At 46.7% G+C, this 20,199-nt stretch overlaps 1 protein-coding gene and 1 non-coding gene across 2 annotated transcripts in view; both read left to right on the forward strand.

The window, feature by feature from the left end:
- VIPAS39 (VPS33B interacting protein, apical-basolateral polarity regulator, spe-39 homolog) overlaps positions 1-18,458 on the forward strand; it is a 33,569-nt gene extending 15,111 nt beyond the window's left edge. The window contains exons 8-20 of the mRNA XM_066341631.1: positions 2,995-3,087; positions 3,548-3,581; positions 4,074-4,176; positions 5,652-5,679; positions 9,037-9,110; positions 11,434-11,509; positions 11,952-12,086; positions 12,662-12,703; positions 13,423-13,512; positions 14,792-14,878; positions 15,448-15,537; positions 16,383-16,487; positions 17,450-18,458. Of these exons, the coding sequence (XP_066197728.1) occupies positions 2,995-3,087; positions 3,548-3,581; positions 4,074-4,176; positions 5,652-5,679; positions 9,037-9,110; positions 11,434-11,509; positions 11,952-12,086; positions 12,662-12,703; positions 13,423-13,512; positions 14,792-14,878; positions 15,448-15,537; positions 16,383-16,487; positions 17,450-17,470 (978 nt within the window). The 3' untranslated portion in view covers positions 17,471-18,458. The remainder of the gene's footprint in view (positions 1-2,994; positions 3,088-3,547; positions 3,582-4,073; positions 4,177-5,651; positions 5,680-9,036; positions 9,111-11,433; positions 11,510-11,951; positions 12,087-12,661; positions 12,704-13,422; positions 13,513-14,791; positions 14,879-15,447; positions 15,538-16,382; positions 16,488-17,449) is intronic.
- Positions 2,416-2,491, forward strand: TRNAP-AGG (transfer RNA proline (anticodon AGG)). Its single transcript has one exon. It is a non-coding gene; the product is annotated as a tRNA-Pro (tRNA).
- Positions 18,459-20,199: the final 1,741 nt, after the last annotated feature.

The raw sequence follows: 20,199 nt of genomic DNA on the forward strand, positions 1-20,199 counted from the left end.
AGGGCACATAGGAGAAGCGCCCATTTGCTTCTCCACCCCCCCTTCCTCTCTGTCTCTCTCTTCCCCTCCCGCAGCCAAGGCTCCATTGGAGCAAAGATGGCCCGGGCGCTGGGGATGGCTCCTTGGCCTCTACCCCAGGCGCTAGAGTGGCTCTGGTCGCGGCAGAGCGACGCCCCGGAGGGGCAGAGCATCATCCCCTGGTGGGCAGAGCGGCGCCCCTGGTGGGTGTGCCAGGTGGATCCCGGTCGGGCGCATGCAGGAGTCTGTCTGACTGTCTCTCCCCATTTCCAGCTTCAGAAAAATACAAAAAAAAAAAAAAATAAATAAATAAAAAGAAAAGTTTGTATTTTGCTCAGACAAGCCGCAAAACGGCTAAACACCTTCCTTCTTGACAACCAACGCACATTGCTGTGCAGAAGCAGACCAGGATAATTATTCCCAACTTCATCCAGCAGTGTTTTAAACTGGCAATCATTTAAAGCTCAGGCAACAATAAAGTTGACCTCCCGAATGACCAGTGACATTACCTCACCAAGCTGCTCACCACACATCTGAGCACAAAGCGCCTCCTGATGTAGGATGCAGTGAAAACTTAGGATGGGTCTCTTTTCATGTTTACGTGTTCACGAAGAAGCGCTACAAATCCTCTGTTTTTCCCCACCATGCACAGAGCACCATCAGAAATAAGATTATCCATCGGTAGATTTTTTTCTTTAGCAAACTCAGTGAAAGACTTGAATAAATCCTTCCCTCTTGTTGTCTCTTTCATAGGCAAAACAGCAAGACTTTCCTCACATAGTGTGTCACCGACAGCATACCTTGCAATCACGCTGAACTGGGATAAATGGCTTATGTCTGTTGACTCATCCAAAGCGAGAGAAAAGAATGGTGCTGCATTTATGTCCTTCACTTGTGTTGCCTCAATTTGATTTGCCATCATGATGGTACGATCATGAACAGTTCTTGCCGACAGGCATGTCTTTTATTTGTCTGATTATCTTGTCTTTATCCAAAAAGTCATCAAAAAGTTCATTGGCAACATCAAGCATGAATGTTTTGGCATATTCCCCATCTGTTAATGGCTTTCCGTTTCTCACAATTGCTAAAGCACCAGCAAAGCTAGCTGAATTCCAGTCACCTTGTTAGGTCCAAACACAGAGTTGCTGCTGACTAGCTTGCACTCTGCACAGTAGCTCTTGACATGCTTTTTTCCTGCTGTCCCCCTATGGTGTGTGTCGAAGTGCTGCTTTATATTTGACTGTTTCATCGATGCAATTTTATCATTGCATATTAGACAGACTGTAGAACCTGCTCTCTCCACAAAAGCGAATTCCTCTGCCCATTCCTGCTGAAAAGTATGATGTTCCTCATCTTTTTTTCTTTTAGCCATCTTCTTTGTCAAAAAGGTTTCTGCAATTAGCTAGCTGACTACTTGATTAAAAGGAGGGAAGTTTACTTCCTGACCTCACAACAACCCGTGTATGTTACACATTATCCAATAAAAGTTTGGTGTTGTCCCGGAGGACAGCTGTGATTGGCTCCAGCCACCTGCAACCATGAACATGAGCGGTAGGAAATGAGTGGATTATAATACATGAGAATGTTTTATATTTTTAACATTTTTTTTATTAAAGATTTGTCTGCAAGCCAGATGCAGCCATCAAAAGAGCCACATCTGGCTCACAAGCCATAGGTTCCCAACCCCTGCTCTGTCCACTGTGCCACCACCTGGTCAGGCTCAACTTAAAAATTTTGATCATACCAAATATTGGGAGGATTTGGAAGGACTGGAACTCTTGTACACTACCAGCCAAGAAGTAAAATGGTAAAACCACTTTGGAAATTAGTCTGGCAGTTTCTTACGAAGTTAATCATACATTTAGTTTTATTCATAGACATTTACAATCCAAGATAAACAAAAACATGTCCACACTAAGACCTGTACACAAATGTTCATAGCAGTTCATTTTGGCCCCAAAAGTGAAAATCCAAATACCCACCAGTAGCTAAATGGATAAGTAAATGGTGGTATGTTCACACAATGGAAAACTACTTAACCAGTAAATAGGAACAAATTGCTAATACTCATGACAACATAGATTCATCTCAGAAACATGTTGAGTGAAAAAAGTCAGATATTAAAAAGTACATATTGTATGATTCTGTTTTTCTGAAATTCTAGAAAAGGTGTAATTTTAGTGACTGAAAACAGTTGAGTGGTTGCCATGGCTGGGGATCGGAGGAGGGTATTGACATCAAAGAGGACAAGGACACTTACTGGGGTGATGGAAGCATTCTGTATCTTGATTGCGGTAGTAGTTACGTGGAATTATATACTTGTCAAAACTCATTGTACTGTATGCTGAAATAGGGTAGATTTTGTTGTATGTAATTCATAACTCATTAAAGAAGAAGGCCCTGGCCAGTTGGCTCAGTGGTAGAGTGTCGACCCAGGGTGTGGAAGTCTCGGGTTCGATTCCCGGCCAGGGCACACAGGAGAAGCACCCATCTGCTTTTCCTGCTCTCCTTTCTCTGTCTCTCTCTCTTCCCCTCCCGTAGCCAAGGCTCCATTGGAGCAAAGTTGGCCCAGGCGCTGAGGATGGCTCATGGCCTTCACCTCAGGCGCTACAATGGCTTTGATTTCAGCAGAGCAACGCCCCAGATGGGCAGAAGATCACCCCCTGGCGGGCATGCCGGGTGGATTCTGGTCAGGCGCATGCTGGAGTATGTCTGACTGCCTCCCCACTTCTAAGTTTGGAAAAATACAAAAAAAAGAAGTAATTGCTACCTGTTAACTTTGTCAAGACTTCATCTAGAAATAGCATTTTAGGGCATAAGGCCAACTAGAGAGCGTGTAGTAGGACCACCGTGTTAAACTAAAGTGGCTTTCTTTGGGGACATTTCTTTCATTCTTGCCTATTCTTCGGTATCCAAGGACAAAGGAATATAGCAAAGGGTCTTCCTTGCACACTAATTCTGTTCTTCTTCTGCCAGGTCTGCTCACTAGAGAGATTCCGCTCCTTACAGGACAAGCTACAACTCCTAGAAGAAGCAGTTAGCATGCACGATGGCAACGTCATTACTGCAGTGAGTTGGGGGTTTTGTTTGTTGTTCGTTTTTGTTAGTTTCTGAAAATCCAATCAGAATAGACGAACATTTTATGTTAAATGTCAAGCAGAGATCCTGGATTTCCTTTTGATGTGTAGGAATCTCAGTAATATGCGCTTTAAGGCTCAGCTGGGAGGACATGCATTGTGTGTGAAACTCTTGATTATAACCAAGAAGCAGTAGGTTGGCTACTGTAATTTGCCGGAGAGATGTGAGAGCAGGGAGGCATCTCTTGCCAATATGGGCACGGGCATCCCAAGACACAGCTCAATTCCAGATGCCCACCACCTGTCCTTCTATCACAGAGAAATGCGTTGTCTGGACCTGCAAAGATGCCTGATGAGTTGCTGACTCCATTCCTAGACAGCAGGTGCTCAAGGCTGGGCTTTGTATTTGAAAGATTGCACAGGGTAATTCATTCTTGTTCTCTTTTCTCCAGGTTCTGATATTCCTGAAGAGGACACTCAGCAAAGGTGAGCATGGCTTGAGGGAAGTCTTCACTCAGCATAATATTTGCTACATTTGAGGGGAGAAGGGCATTGTGGCTTTTATACCAGAATTCAACAGCATCAAGTCTGCTTCACAGACAGCTGTACTGGCCTGAGACCTCAGAGTACACATCACATCTCGGAAGGCAGTCGTCATTTATTAGTGTGATAACTGCAGGAACTACAAAGTCCCCTCTATTTACTGGACACACAGATGACTGTGTTACCGTGAGCAAGTCAGAGTTGATGTCTGGATTGGTGAGAACTGAATACTGACTCAATGACTAAGAGTTGCCCTGAGCCAGGCAGTGTGTTGATGGTGGATTTAGCCATAGGGATAGGTACCAATTAAAAACTATTCCTAGCTTCTGATTACTTTGAGGAATTAATGTTTGGAGTGTGTGAATAGGGAGACCAATTTCACTCTTGAGTAATAGGCTTTAATCTTTCTCCACCGAACTTTTTCTTGCCTGTCAGAGATCCTCTTCCGAGAGCTAGAGGTGCGACAGGTCGCCCTGAGACATCTCATTCACTTCCTTAAGGAAATAGGGGATCAGAAGATGCTTTTAGATCTCTTCAGGTAAGAACTGATCCTCTGGGCCATAGAGTAGATTAAGCACTTTGTTCAAAGCACTCAGGAGGATACAAAGAAAAAAGACAGTTTTTTCTGTAAATGCTTATTAGACAAGCTGTGGAAATGTGATGGGGTAACTAGTAATGCAGCACAGCGGTATGATAAAGTGACAGTGTAGCAGGTGGGTCAGGACCGGGCTCTGGAGGCAAGCATACCTGTGTTGAATACTGGCTCCACATTAATTCATAGAGTGACCTTAATCAAGCAAGTTAGCGAACCTCTCCAAGTACCAGGTTTCACATCGGTATAAGGGAGATGGTGATACCCACCCCACAGGAGCACTAGGAAGATGAAAAGAGTGAGTGTTGTGGAAGGCACTTAGCATAACACCTAGTCTGTAGTATTCATCTTTACTAAGCAGTTTTTAACAGAAGGTCTAGAATGAAGGTCTCTTTGATTACTTGGTCCCCAGTGGTGGTAGTGAGAGGTGCAGCGGAAGAGTAGAAGAGGCAAAGGAAATGTTCAGCCGGAATACCCAAGGATAGCCTTACGGAAGCAGTTAGGGTTGAGCTGGGCCTGAGACCAGGGAGGATTCTGATTGGTGGAGAGGTTAGAAGTAGGCGTATCTGCTGCGGGCTTGGGAGTGGGTTGGGGAGGGGGGTATCTTCTATCATGTTTTCCTTTCCTATCTCATTCCAATCAGTAGGGCTGTTTCATACCTTTAGATTAAACTGTGTGTATATTATGTTCTTTCTTCAGTGTCAGAGAAGGGGTTGGAACCTCTGTTGAGGCTGACATGTGGCCTAGGGTAACTCCAGTTACCAGTGACTCCAGCACAGTGATGAGCTGCCCCAAAGACTAAGGTGGGGAAAGCAGGTGACCTGGTTAGGGCCAAGATGACAAATGGTTAGCCAGGACTTTCCAGAGGACAGAGTTATCGAGGCAGGCTGTTCTCTCCCTCCTCCCCAGTAAACAAGGCTTTGTTAGCATCACCTCTGTGCCACAGCAGTGATCTACAGTGGACCCTTCAGAGTAAGGGGAATCAGGACATAAAAGTCCAAGGCCTTACCACATTTTGGGAGAGACAAAACACACTTTGCATTGTAGAAAATCTGTCAAGTGTATTGACAGAGAAGAAGAGAGCTTTAATTTTTCTCAAGAAATCCATTCCATTCCTGTGGGCTGGGGTTGTGTGGAGGCGTTGAGCCTTCCTGCCGGACCTGTTTCCAGTTATTAGTGCCCTGCAGCGCCTTCTTGTCCCTGCTTATTGCTCAGCTAGAAAGACCGGGATCAGTGGAGGCTGGTGCACCATGTGTTTTCAAAGGGTTGGTGACACAGAGTTTAAGAACACAAGGGTTTATCTTGTGTATGGAGGCAGAGGAGTTGGAACTGTTTCTCCTCGAGCAGCCATCTTATTCTGTGAGGTTATACTGCCACACGTCAATAGATAAAAATGCCCTGCTCCCTCTGCTTCTTCCCAGGTTCCTAGATAGAACGGAAGAGCTCGCGGTAAGTGTGGCCTTTGTTCCAGTGGGGACCCATTTAACAGAAGTCTAAGCCAAAACCTAGTCTCCAAGGTACCAGAACAGCTGAGCCCATTTCTTTTCCATTGGTAATGATTATATCCAGAAGAGAGACATCTGGGAATCCTGAAAACCTAATCCAAATGATGTACTACTTTATGATACCTCATGTTTTTGGTTTGTTTTTTCTTCCTTTTCGAAGTTGAGAGAAGGGGAGATAGAGAGACAGACTTCTGCATGCTACCCAACCAGGATCCACTTGGCAATCCTGTCTGGGGCCATGCTCAAAACCGAGCTATTTTTAGCAAGTGAAGTGGAGGCTCCGTGGAACCATCCTCAACACCTGGGCCAATGTGCTCTAACCAATTGAGCCATGGCTGCGGGAGAGGAAGGGGAGGCAGGAGGAGGGGTGAGGAAGCAGATGGTCGCTTCTCCTGTGTGCCCTGACTGGGAATAGAACCCTGGACATCGACATGCTGGGCAGGTGCTCTACCACTGAGACAACCGGCCAGGGCCTATTTTATTGTTTTTTATATGTTCTTTTGACTGGGCTGTGAATTTTTAATTTTTTTTAAATGGGAATGAAAAATGGCTTTATCAACTTATAATATGTTTTTCTGTTTGTTTCTAGTTGTTTCATCTCCTGGTTTGTAGGAACTTTTGGGTTTTGGCTTCTATACTAAAAATGTTGAAAGCCAAGAGGGATAAGATAGCAGATAAACATCAAGAAGGAAGCTCGGTCAGGCTGCTGGTACACCCAGTACACATTTTGGCTGAGAGCTCAGTGACCAAATGTTACAATAGATTGTTGAGAGATTTTCACCATCATAGAATGAACTCTTAGATTATGAGAATAAATCCGAAATTTTACCAAAAATTTAATTGTATTATTAAAACTTTAGTGATTCATTTTTAAAAGTTTGATATAGTGCAGGGGTAAGGATTTGCCAGCACCATCAATGGCAGCATTGTTCCTTCGGTCACTGTGCTGCACGTATGTGGTGACATCAGGGCTCACAGCCAGCTGGCACATTTAGTAATATTGTTAAACTTGTTTGCACAACAGAATATAAGTCAGGAGAATGTTTTTTAGTAACTTTTTAGCAAGAAAGAGAGAAAGAGAAAGACAGGGAGGGAGAGAGATGAGAAGCATCAACTCGTAGTTGCAGCACCTTAGTTGTTCATTGACTGCTTTCTCACATGTGCCTTGACCAGGGGGCTCCATGTGAGCCAGTGACCCCTTGCTCAAGCCTTGGTTTTAAGCCACTGATCTTAGACTTCATACCAGTGACCTTTGGGCTCAAACCAGCGACCATGGGGTTATGTCTATGACCGATGCTATTCACTGTGCCACCGCCTGGCCAGGCAGTAATATTTTGTAAAAGGAATATGAACTTAATATTTAAGGCAGGGTAAAATCTCAAAACTGTTTTTATCTTAATCCACTGAAAATGATTGGCAGTCTGTAGTAATCATTATGAAAGCTTTTATTTCCATTTTTAATCTCCTAAAAATTTCTTATAGAAATTGAACCTAAAAAATGCAGACAGAAAAAAAAATGGAGACAGCATTCTTATAAAGTTTGTTGTTTTGAAGTTTGATTAGTGAAAATAAGTGTATTTGGGTAACTTGTTTTTGTTTAAACTTAATTTTTTTGCATGTTCACTATTATGTTTTGTTTTGTTTTTTCACTATGTTTTAATTGAAGTCGATTTATCATGCAGGTTGCTGTATATAAGTTTGGAATTTTCCAACCTTGTAAATTTTGGAAGTGGCAAAGCTGATAGTCTGCTTTTAATTTAATCCTCATAGAATATGAAGATTTCCCAAGTAGAACCTTTTTTGAAAGATGTAAGGCCAAAAAATTAAAGCTCTTTAAAGGTCACTTTCTTTAATATTAGAAATGATTATATAATAAATATGTCAAATAATTTAAAGATTAGATTATGATAAAATCTCTTACTCTGTTTTTATTTATTTCTAATTTGTGTTTACATAGATTCAAGTGTCCACCAAATATGTCTTCCCCCACCCCCTATTCCCTTCAGCTTCCCCCCTGTTTTTTATTATTATTTACATCCTTACATATATAGCTGTTGGCTCTAAAAGAATAAGCTGTCCTTCCTAAAGCCGGTTTATTCTCTTAATATTCATATTAACTGTCAATCTGTTTATTTTTTAATTCTTTGAAGTTTTTAATAACTATATACAAAATTACATATTGCATCATTTGTAATTGTTAATTATTTTAAATCTCAAAATAGAAAGCACATAAGATTTTCTTTCAGAGTTGCATTTAGAACCCATAGTATTTGAATTGAGTATTTAGCTATCAATAGTGAATCAATGACAGGCCCTATTTTTGTTACTGACGTTGTTAGCTACTTACAGCATCGTGCTACCATTGATCAAGTCCAAGGTCAAGGATGCCAAAAATAACGTTGAAGTAGGTGTTTAGTCCTTCAGCCTTTCAAAGGCTAAAGCTGAAGCAAAAGCTGGTTTTGGTTAAATACTGAAGCTGCAGCCAATCTTCTGCATGAAGCTAAATGCTCCATCTATTCAGTGCTTCCTTGTTGGTCAGCACTGTCCGGTAGACCTTCCTGCGGTGATGGGCAAGTTCTGTATCTGTGCTGTCCAGTGTGGGAGCCACTGGTACGTATAGCTGTTCAGCACTTACGAGTGTCTAGTGCAACTAAGGACCTGAGTTTCTTTTTAGTTAATTATTTTAAATTAACATGTGAACAGCCAAATGTGCCTAGTGGCTACCATGTTACATATTGCAATTCTAGATAATAAAGAGTGAATCACTCGGCTCTCCCCCATCTCCACATCCAACCCATATTGAGAAGGAATCTCTGATAATGAAGACTCTAGTTTTTTTTTTTTTTGTTTTTTTTGTTTTTTACAGAGACAGAGAGAGAGTCAGAGAGAGGGGTAGACAGGGACAGAGGGATAGACAAGGACAGACAGGAACGGAGAGATGAGAAGCATCAATCGTTAGTTTTTCGTTGCGCAATGTGACACCTTAGTTGTTCATTGATTGCTTTCTTGTATGTGCCTTGACTATGGGCCTTCAGCAGACCGAGTAACCCCTTGCTCGAGCCAGCGACCTTGGGTCCAAGCCAGTGAGCTTTTGCTCAAACCAGATGAGCCCACGCTCAAGCTGGGGACCTCGAGGTCTCGAACCTGGGTCCTCTGCATCCCGGTCTGACGCTCTATCCACTGCGCCACTGCCTGGTCAGGCAAGACTCTAGTTTTTAAGCATGGAAAGTCTACTTAAGTAGCTACCTCCCCCTTTGAAGGAGACGAACTAGCTCAAAACCTTTCTGTGTTCTTTCTTTAGCTGTCCCATTATCGAGAGCACTTGAACATTCAGGACCCTGAGAAACGAAAAGAATTTCTTAAGACCTGCATAGGGTAAGTATGCGAGAAAAAAAATATATATATTTTGTATTTTTCTGAAGTTGAAAACGGAGAGGCAGTCAGACAGACTCCTGCATGCGCCCGACTGGGATCCACCCGGCACGCCCACCAGGGGGCGATGCTCTGCCCATCTGGGGCATTGCTCTGTTGCAACCAGAGCCATTCTAGTGCCTGAGGCAGAGGCCACAGAGCCATCCTCAGCACCCGGGCCAACTTTGCTCCAGTGGAGCCTTGGCTGCAGGAGGGGAAAAAAGAGACAGAGAGGAAGGAGAGGCGGAGAGGTGGAGAAGTAGATGGGCACTTCTCCTGTGTGCCCTGGCCGGGAATCGAACCTGGGACTCCTGCACGCCAGGCCGACACTCTGCCACTGAGCCAACCGGCCAGGGCTGAGAAAAATATTTTTAAGTATAAAAACTCATGCGGAGGAATGAAGAGACCAAATGAGGGTAGAAAGGATAGATAGTTAAAGGGAAAGGCCAATACAGGATCATACAAGTGTCATTAAAAGTTGTCTTAATCAGTGGTTCAAAATACTAGAATTTTTCCCAATAGAATTTTCATTGGTAAATTAAGAAAAATAACACAATGTAGAGATCTTTTCCTAAAGCAAAATGGATTTAATTGAAGGACTGCTTTTTATTCTTGGATATTTTCCCCCTCCACTCCTCCCACCCCAGCTTTTTAGTAGTAATATTGGTTCTAACTCTTTTTTATATCCATATGTATTAAAATAAAAAGTGGGCAATGCTATACCTTATATATTTTCAATGTTATTGGTCCTTGAAACCCAATAACCACTGATTCAGTACAGGCTTTGACCCAGAATACAAGTTCCTATAAAAACGAGCCCTGCATATACCTTACTGGTGGTGGCACAGTGGATAGAGCATCTCGAACGCTGAGGACCCAGGTTCGAGACCTCGATGTTGCCAGCTTGAGCACAGGTTCACCAGCTTAAGCATATGGTCACCAGCTTGAGCATGGGATCATCAAAATGATCCCACTGTCACTGGCTTGAGCCCAAATGTTTGAAGCCCAAGGTCGCTGCCTTGAGCAAGGGGTCATTGGCTCTGCTGGAGCCCTCTGGTCAAGGCACACATGAGAAGCAATCAGTGAACAGCTTAAGTGCTACAACTATGAGTTGATGCTTCTCATTTCTCTCTCTCTTCCCCCCTCTCCCCACCCTCGCTAAAAAATTTTTTTTTAAAAATCAGCCACACACATTATTCTTCCAACAGTTGGGCACTCACCGCTCTCGGAAGTAGCTTATTTTATTGTTGGACACGTTCATGATTGGAAAGTGCTTCCTTATATGGAGCTGAATCTTGCTTCCTATATTTTTGAAGACAGGTCTACCCAGTGATCTTGCTTCTCTAGGTTCAGTGTTCACAGTTGTTATAGTCACTCCTCATGTGACATGATTTCCAGCTTTCACATTTAGACATTTGTTTATGTCGATGCAGTCTTTACTTTTTAACATTATCGGATCAAATACTGAGTTATGTCATATGGCCTCTGGTAAACAAAGAGAAAAGCTAGAGTAATGAAGTACCTGGAAACAGAATTGCCATCTCTGTTTATCTCTTCTAAAAGTTGAATTGGCCATGGCTCACACTGGGGTACTGTAGTTGAATCTCAGAATTTTTCCTGGAATGAGTGGAGTAGGGGAATAAGGCAACAGTGACTGAAGGATAGATCTGTGAACTGGGAGTTTAAAATCTAGGTTCTATTCCTGGCCTTACCCATGACTTGCCGTATGAGTTCAGCTTCTTCATGCGTGAAAATATAACGTCATGTTGAAGATGGGACCTTGGACATTTGTGTAGATCTTTGACATACCACCATGCCATGTAATTTAATTTTACCTTACATCTCTGCAATTTTAAAAAAATGGCTAACAAATGTAAGTGCCTCTTAAGGAGAACTCAGCATTGATTTTAAGCAGTGACATGAACCACAGTGCTTCACTCAGATGTAGATGGTGGGCAGTTGGCTCGGCTCACTCATTAGCTGAGTGATTCACCAAACAGTACAACTCCCACAATAAGAGGATTCCAATGATTTCTCAACAAAATCACTAATGTCTATATATATTTTGTCAACTTTCAGGATCCCCCTTCAAATGGCAAAATCCCAGCCAAAGGTCTATATACTTTCTGGTTTCTCTCTCTGCCTCTTATGGATATTCCAAAGGTGAACTGAGATCAAATTTGTGAAGCACCATGAGCCTCTTATGCTTATAGTGGTGATTTGGTTTAGTTGGTTTGTTTCCTGTTTGAATAGAGAAAGAAGAACTAACCTTCTGGCTCTCTACCAGTTTACCGTTTTCAGCAGAAGATTCTGCACACGTACAAGACCATTACACGCTCCTGGAACGCCAGATCATTATTGAGGTTAGACTCATATGCATGCTGTGCCAAAGCTCAGTGCCTTCCAGCATCTAGGAGACGTCTGTGCTCGGGCCTTGTATGTCACTAGGGGCATGTACTGCAGGCCTCTAAGAGCCTTTCATTTTCTCCCTCTCATGGTGGCCCCTTCCCTCCATTGTTCTCAGCATCCTTTTCTTTCCACCTGCTGTTAACCTGGAAGTATTGCCTCTTCATCCAGAATGCCCATTTCATTGCCAGTTCTTTGGTCTTCCTCCATTCAGCTTGGATCTGTCGTCATTTTATGGCTTTTAAACTCCTTTGGGTATTCCTAGGCAATTTCTATTTCTCTTCCTTGCCTGCCTCTTTCCTAGGGTAGGAAATACAGCTACTGTGGTATTAAAAGTTTCTCTCCTGCTTCTACTGCATGGACACTGTTCTTTTTTTCACTTGGCTCACTCCACCACAGGCAAATGACCGCCATCTAGAATCAGCAGGACAGACTGAGGTCTTCCGGAAGCACCCTCGCAAGGCCTCCATCCTCAACATGCCACTGGTGACGACCCTTTTCTACGCCTGCTTCTACCACTACACGGAGGCCGAGGTACAGGCAGCGTGAGAGACCGCACACCCTCCCTGCACAGGAACGTAGTGGAAGTCAGCACTCTATTGATGTACTCTATTAACAGCGGGCGTGTGTAGTTCTTGGAAACCCACCTGGAGGCTTTCCTGTGCCTCTGCAGGGGTGAGCCAAGAGACAGGGTTTGTGAGGGCTGGTGCGGCTGTGTGGCTGCCCTGCGGCCTGGCACGTCCTGTCTCGCCCGTCTGGCCCCACAGCAGTCTCTGCTCCGAGCAGATGGATTGGCACAGTGTGCAGGAGAGCAGCAGGGGGCCAGGGAACTGCGGATGTTTCAGCAAATTCTTTTTAAATTTAATGATCACAAGTGGACATTTGGATTTAGCATAAAATTAGGGAAAACACAATACTTACTAACTCAGTCTTAAGCTGGATTGTGGTGATACCCAATTAAATCCGATGGAGTTTTTCGCTTAAAATAATTTCTGGGCTTAAATGGTTAGAGTAAACCATAGAAAGTCTAGTTAGTACAAAAGAAAATGGTAGATTGGGTGGTATTTGAGAAAGTTGGCAACACTAAAGTTTCTTCTCTTTCATCCTAGGGGACGTTCAGCAGCCCGGTCAACCTGAAGAAGACATTTAAGGTAGGTATAAACTGGTCAGTGTTTTGGAAAAGTAGTATCAGCATAGCTCCATGGAGTGGATGTTGCTTTGTGACCTGCACAGTAAGTCCCTTGATGTTCAGGTTAAGGTAGAAAGGACTATGTTTGTGTAACATGAGATAAGGCTTTAACTGAATGCCCTGCCACAGTACTGGGGCTTGGAAATTAAGGGGTTCTTGATGATCCGATATGAATTTTTTTTTTTTTTTTTTTACTTTTCCGAAGCTGGAAACAGGGAAGCAGTCAGACAGATTCCCGCATGTGCCCGACCGGGATCCACCTGGCATGCCCACCAGGGGCGATGCTCTGCCCATCTGGGGCGTCGCTCTGTCGCGACCAGAGCCACTCTAGCGCCTGGGGCAGAGGCCAAGGAGCTATCCCCAGTGCCCGGGCCATCTTTTTGCTCCAATGGAGCCTCGGCTGCGGGAGGGGAAGAGAGAGACAGAGAGGAAGGAGAGGGGGAGAGGTGGAGAAGCCAATGGGCGCTTCTCCTGTGTGCCCTGGCCGGGAATCGAACCCGGGACTCCTGCACGCCAGGCCGACGCTCTACCACTGAGCCAACCGGCCAGGGCCTGATATGGATTTTTAAGGGGCAGAATCAACACTACGGTGTATTTTTGCCTGTCTTATCCAGAATTCTCAAGTACCTCCCCTGGTGCATTTCTGCTTCCCCTTAAATTCCCCTGCTCTCTGCTTTTCAGATCCCAGATAAACAGTACGTACTGACGGCCTTGGCTGCCCGCGCCAAGCTTCGAGCCTGGCACGATGTGGATGCCCTCTTCACCACCAAGGTGGGTGCCCTGGGACTGCTGCGTGCTGCCTACGCCCCGGACATACCATCTTGTTAGCCCAGGCCTCACGGAGCCTCGAGTTCTAGTGACCGGCTTGCGTTTCTCCTGCAACTTTCTATTTTCCAAAATTTCACACCTAAAGAAAAGTGGAAAGAATAGTATCATGAACACTAATAGTCTTTATCTACTTCTCTAATTTATTAACATTTTTGCCAAATTTGCATTCTCTTTTTCTGTACACGTAGAAAAAGAGGAAGCAAGTGTGCTTTTTATCTTTTGGTGAACCATGTGAAAGTAAGTTTCAGACACCATGACCCTTCTCCCTTACACACTCAGGTACTTGTCTCCTTTGTAGCTGCCTGAGAAATTGAACATTAATGTATTCAATTACCGTATATATAGTATCTGTACAAATGATCTCTTTAAAGCTGTTTTTGTTCGTTTTGTGTTTGTTCCCCCTCAGGATCCAGTCAAGGGTCTTGCATTATGTTTGGTTGTCATGTCTCCACTGGTTGCTCCATTGATTGTTTTCATTATGGGCTTGAGAATTTTCTGGTTTTTCTCTTTCGTAGTTATTTAATTAGCTGCATTAACTACCAGATCAATGCATGCCTGTGTCCAACCCGAACACTGCGTGGAGGTATAAAGTCAAGAGTGATCGTCCCCAGTCTGCCTGCTCCTGTCTTACTCCCTTCCTCACGGCAGATCCATTAAAGGTCTGCGGGCACTTTCCAGATCTTTCCTTGTGAATTTACAAGGAGGTATCTTTATATCTATGTAAGGATGTGGAGGACAGGATATTTCTACCCAGATAATGTTCACACCACAAGTGTTGTTAAGTAAAGTACTTACTTCATTTAGCTGTATTTCACAGACTTTTCTGCATTAATGCTTATAAATCGAAGAACTTACTTCATTCCTCTGACTCTTTTCTGCCCTCTCAAGTTTCTTGACTTTTCTGAAAAACTCATCTCTCTTCATTTCTCTGTCCCCCAACCCAATCCGCCCACCCTCCCCACCACGTTACTCTAGTCCAGGGGTCTCAAACTTGCGGCCTGCCGAACAATTTTGTGCGGCCCGCAGACTAATCCATGGGTTTACTTAATTTTATCCAAAATATTTTGAACTTTGTGGATTAGTCTGCGGGCCGCACAAAATTGTTCGGCGGGCCACGAGTTTGAGACCCCTGCTCTAGTCTGACCATAGATGCAGGGAGACTAGCTCCGAGTGTGCTGGGTTCACTTCCGGCCCCGCCACTCCTGGCCTCTTCCTTTTCCAGAACTGGCTGGGCTACACCAAGAAGAGAGCACCCATTGGCTTCCATCGGGTTGTGGAAATTCTGCACAAGAACAGTGCCCCTGTCCAGGTAATGGCCCCTAAAGAGATTTGGGGACCGGATACGTAGGAAACCCAACTTGTAGCTGCTTACCCGTCAGTGTTGGGAGACCTGGGCTGTTCTGTTCTTCTTTTAAAGGCAACATAATGGCTGTATTGGGTCTTGAGATAGAAAAGGCCGGGGAGAGAAGTTCTCAGCTTCTTAGAAGTAATCTGTCCTCTCTGAGGAGCATCTCCTGTGCTTGGCCCTGCGGGGTGTGGCCATGCTGGTGGAATGATACGGGAGAACTCAGTGAGAAGGGGCATCGGGGCAGCGGGCTCAGTGCTGGGTCAGATCTGGAGCATGCCCGGTGCTGGCACGGGCACCCAGCTCTGAGCTAGGCAGGAGTGTGCGCTTCTTCCCTGGGGAGCACGGAAGTGCTGCGTGGGGTCACCTCACTTTCCGTGGCAGAACTGGTCCTGTGGTTGATGATAGGAACTGTAGGCAACAGATGTTCTAGACGAACTCTTTTCCCTTCTTCAAGATTTCTTTTTCTACTTTTTAGAGTTCCGTGTTTTATGGGTCTGAGAATTATTAATCAGAAGTACCTCTACCCACAGATATTACAGGAATATGTCAATCTAGTGGAAGATGTGGACACAAAGTTGAATTTAGCTATCAAGTTCAAGTGCCACGATGTCGTCATTGATGTGAGTCCCCAAGAAATAAGAACCCTGAGTTAGCCCCTTAGTGGAGAGTGTGCAATTATGATATTCTCTGTGCTGGATCCTGAGATACCACCATCACTTTTGACTGAATGGACAAAATGGTTGGGCAGAGTTAGTATGGAAGCCAGCACGCCTGTGTCATTTCCCCAGCCCGCTGACTGGCTTCTCCGTGCTCTTATAAATGGTTTGGAGAATCCACAGAACTAAACTGAGCATAAGCCCTGTAGAACCTCACTCCAACATGCAGTTCTGTGGGGCTTGACCCCCTCTCATCCCAGCTTCTTTTTTTTTTTTTTATTTTTTATTTTTTATTTTTTATTTTTCTTTTTCTTTTTTTTATTTTTGTTTTTTTTCTGAAGCTGGAAACGGGGAGAGACAGTCAGACAGACTCCCGCATGCGCCCCACCGGGATCCACCCGGCACGCCCACCAGGGGCGACGCTCTGCCCACCAGGGGGCGATGCTCTGCCCCTCTGGGGCGTCGCTCTGCCGAGACCAGAGCCACTCTAGCGCCTGGGGCAGAGGCCAAGGAGCCATCCCCAGCGCCCGGGCCATCTTTGCTCCAATGGAGCCTTGGCTGAGGGAGGGGAAGAGAGAGACAGAGAGGAAGGAGGGGGGGGTGGAGAGGCAAATGGGCGCCTCTCCTCTGTGCCCTGGCCGGGAATCGAACCCGGGTCCCCTGCATGCCAGGCCGACGCTCTACCGCTGAGCCAACTGGCCAGGGCCCCAGCTTCTTCTTGAACCTTGGCTCAAAGTGGGAGTAACAAAGAGGAAAAGACCATTATAGAGAAGGCTGATGGGGGTTTCACTATCTGTTTTGGTGGCCAGACTTGCCGGGACCTGAAGGATCGTCAGCAGTTGCTAGCGTATAGAAGTAAGGTGGATAAAGGCTCTGCGGAGGAGGAGAAGATTGACGTCCTTCTCAACAGCTCGGTGAGCAGCCCCAGCCCCCCCTCCCGCAGTCCTGGCAGACAGGTCACAGAGCAGCATCAATATATCTAAGGGTCATCGGGGACCTCTGGCTGAGACTTAATAGTAGTGCTCTGATAATTGTTAAATTTAGCAGGTGGGAAGGACTAACTACTGGCAGTAAAGAAACAAATTCAGACTATCCTGAGGATGGAGATGGCCTTCCTGTTGGAAGTCAGAAGAAAGTGAAATAGACTTTTTTTTTAATTTAGTGAGAGGAAGGAAGGCAGAGAGACTCCTGCATGTACCCTGACCAGGATCCACCCAGCAAGCCCACTAGGGGGTGGTGCTCTGCCCATCTGGGTGTTGCCCCATTGCTCAGCAACTGAGCTCTTCTTAGCGCCTAAGGGAGAGGCCATGGAGCCATCCTCAGTGCCTGGGGCCAGCTTGCTCCAGTTGAGCCCTGGCTGCAAGAGGGGAAGAGAGAGAGAGAGAGAGAAAAGCGAGAGAGGAAGGGGTGGAGAAGCAGATAGGCGCTTCTCCTGAGTGCCTTGACTTGGAATCGAACCCTGGACATCCACATGCCGGGCTGACGCTCTGCCACTGAGCCAACAGGCCAGGGCCGAAATAGAGTTTAGCTATTTGGGGAACACAGCCCACTCCTCTCTCCTGGCATGAAATTGCTGAGTTTTTTGTGAATTTTTATTTCATTTCCCTGGGACTTATTTGGGTTATCAGAGGCTAGTGAATCTTTGTCCTGGGGAGGGCAGGACCAGAACAAATGCCCAAACTCAGGCTTGCCAGATAAGAATAGGTGTCTAATTTGTATCTGGGTGATGAACTCCACCACTTGTGTTTAAGAGTTTCTCGCCCCCCCTCTCCATTGTCTCTTCCTTCACTACCTCATTGCGAGTCTCGTTTTATTGCATTCGTACTGCCTCTCTGTAGGGATCAGTACAAACTGATCACTGTTTCTTCTTCCCCAGCAAATCCGATGGAAGAATTAAGTGGCCTCACATACCCTGAGGCCTGCCTCATTTCTTCCCTTCCTGCCTGTGGAAGTAGAACACACTCTTCCTTGGGAGACTTACAGCATCACATCGCTCGGGCCTGTCATCAGCAGGTGACACCTGCTTCTCTTGGGACAGAAAACAGCACGTGGGCACAAACAGCTTGCAGCTGCTCCTCTCTCCAAGGGTCGTCATCTAAGGGCCACGATCTAAAGCTTGGACTCACGAGATAGATTCTCTCCACCCGGTGCTCACGTGAAGGTGGGAGTCGTTTCTAGACTGGGCCCAAAGTGGGCAGGATCGCTCTCGGCCTGAAGAGAGTGACTGCTCTGCAAAAGAAGTCTCCGTGACCAAGAGGTGCAGGTATCGGTATCATGGGGTGACCACTCAGTGCCGCCCGGCCGGTCATGACCCTGGACTTGGTGCTGGACATAGGCAGTGCTGTGAAAGAAGTCAGAACAGAACCAAAGTGGTTCTCCCCCAGCGGCCTCAGGAAGCGCTGTCAGTGTTGCTGGAGGTGCCCTCACACCAGACGGCACAGAGCTCTCCACATTAGGACTGATGGCCCAGACGTTAGCTTTCTCCAGCCAGCGTCCCTCTGCTCCCCCACTCCAGCCTCTGTTCAAAACCTTGTGGGTCCTCTCACCTGCAGACCGAGGTGACCTTGTTGCGTGATGAGAACATCCCCCTTGTCTCTTCCTCGACTTCTCCCGCCGCAGACCGTGGCCTTCTGTGAGGCTTAGATTCGGCAGGACTGGAGCGCTCCCTGTAGGCACGGATCTCATTGTTTCACCGGGGCTGGACTCGGCAGCATTTCTGGCTGTTTGGATATTAAGATGGAGGTGTTAGTTTCACACTTGTTTTTAAGAGGATGCTCTGTTATGCTAGATTTCTGCCCTGTATCAATATTAGCCTCTCTTCTCTGTGACTGAACAGGGTTTCCCCAGACATGCCTAGACTTCTAATAAAGCTGTTTCTTCCTTGGTGCCTTCTCTCTCCCTCCATTCGTTTTGTGCAAAACAAAGAAGTAATTGCCCAGTTTCTTGGGACCACTACAAGTCTGCCTGAGTGACTGCAGTCAGCAGCCTGGCCACACGTGTCAGGTTACAGAGGAATGGTGCTTAGAGAAAGCAGGGCTGTGTGGTTAACAGAAGGAGCCCAGAGCAGGGAGACAGGACCGGGCCCCTTGTCCCAGCTCGACCACTGACCAGCTGCGTGATGCTGGGTGAGTCCCTTTCTAGACTCATTATCTTAATCTGCAGTAGGAGGCAGATTCCGAGAGCTTGTAGAAGTCCGCCCGTGACTGCGGAGTGGAGGGTGTGGCAGGAGGAGGAGATGCTTGCCCGGAAGTCCGCCCGTGACTGCGGAGTGGAGGGTGTGGCAGGAGGAGGAGATGCTTGCCCAGAAGTCCGCCCGTGACTGCGGAGTGGAGGGTGTGGCAGGAGGAGGAGATGCTTGCCCAGAAGTCCGCCCGTGACTGCGGAGTGGAGGGTGTGGCAGGAGGAGGAGATGCTTGCCTGGAAGTCCGCCCGTGACTGCGGAGTGGAGGGTGTGGCAGGAGGAGGAGATGCTTGCCCGGAAGTCCGCCCGTGACTGCGGAGTGGAGGATGTGGCAGGAGGAGGAGATGCTTGCCCAGAGGCACACCCCACGCTTGAAGGCAGGGTGGTTCTCAACCAGGTGCAGTTTTGCCCCCCAGGAGACCTGTGTCAATGTCTGGAGACACTTTCTGTTGCCACAAGTGGATGGTGCTGCTAGCAGACAGAGGCAGGGGACGCTGCTAAACATCTTTCAGTGCACGGGACAGTCTCCACATCAGAGAATTCTCCTGCGCAAGATGTCAGCAATGCCAACGCTGAAGTCCTCTAAGGAGACTGGCCTCCAGCGTGGGCTCCTCCACTCTGCAGTCCCCTCAGCAGTTCCAGGGAACTCCATCTGCAGTTCTTTCCGAATCAACTCTCTTGTTGTTGAAGAAACAAATTTAAATTGCTAAGTTGTGCTAAAGTAACTGGCTGCTACTCAAACAGTCTTAGCTTTATTTACTAGGTTAGCATTCATTTAGAGAAGCAGACCGTGGGAGTAGACAGTCTGTATGTCCGTCTTTCTGTCTTGTCTATGTGTGAGACTCATTACAGGGACCTGACTTGACTCGAGGATGGCAGTTAAACTGTCCTGGAAGGTTGTCCGCATGGCCGGTGGTAGAGCTGGAGCCCGTGGGGCAGGCAGTGGGGCAGGAAAGGTGGGTGTGGGGGGCGGGGGGAAGCAAAGGCAGGCTGAAGCCCCCGGGGATGAACTGGACCCTGTGTCGGTTCTCGCTGCTCCCAGCCCTGGTGAAGTGAGTGTCCTGCTGGTGGCCTTAGTCACGGAGCTGACTAAAACAGACGTGGCCAGGAGTGCGAAAAGCTGCAGGAGGATCCAGGGAAAGGTAGAGCGGAAAGCGCAGGAGGATCCAGGGAAAGGCAGAGCGGTAAGCGCGGGAGGATCCAGGGAAAGGCAGAGCGGAAGGCGCAGGAGGATCCCGGGACAGGCAGAGCGGAAGGCGCAGGAGGATCCGGGGAAAGGGAGAGCGGAAGGCGCAGGGGGATCCGGGGACAGGCAGAGCGGAAGGCGCAGGAGGATCCGGGGAAAGGCAGAGCGGAAGGCGCAGGAGGATCCGGGGAAAGGCAGAGAGAGCGGAAGGCGCAGGAGGATCCGGAGAAAGGCAGAGCGGAAGGCGCAGGAGGATCCC

The sequence above is a fragment of the Saccopteryx leptura genome, chromosome 6 (genome assembly GCF_036850995.1).
Source record: "Saccopteryx leptura isolate mSacLep1 chromosome 6, mSacLep1_pri_phased_curated, whole genome shotgun sequence".
In the NCBI taxonomy this organism is placed as follows: domain Eukaryota; kingdom Metazoa; phylum Chordata; class Mammalia; order Chiroptera; family Emballonuridae; genus Saccopteryx; species Saccopteryx leptura.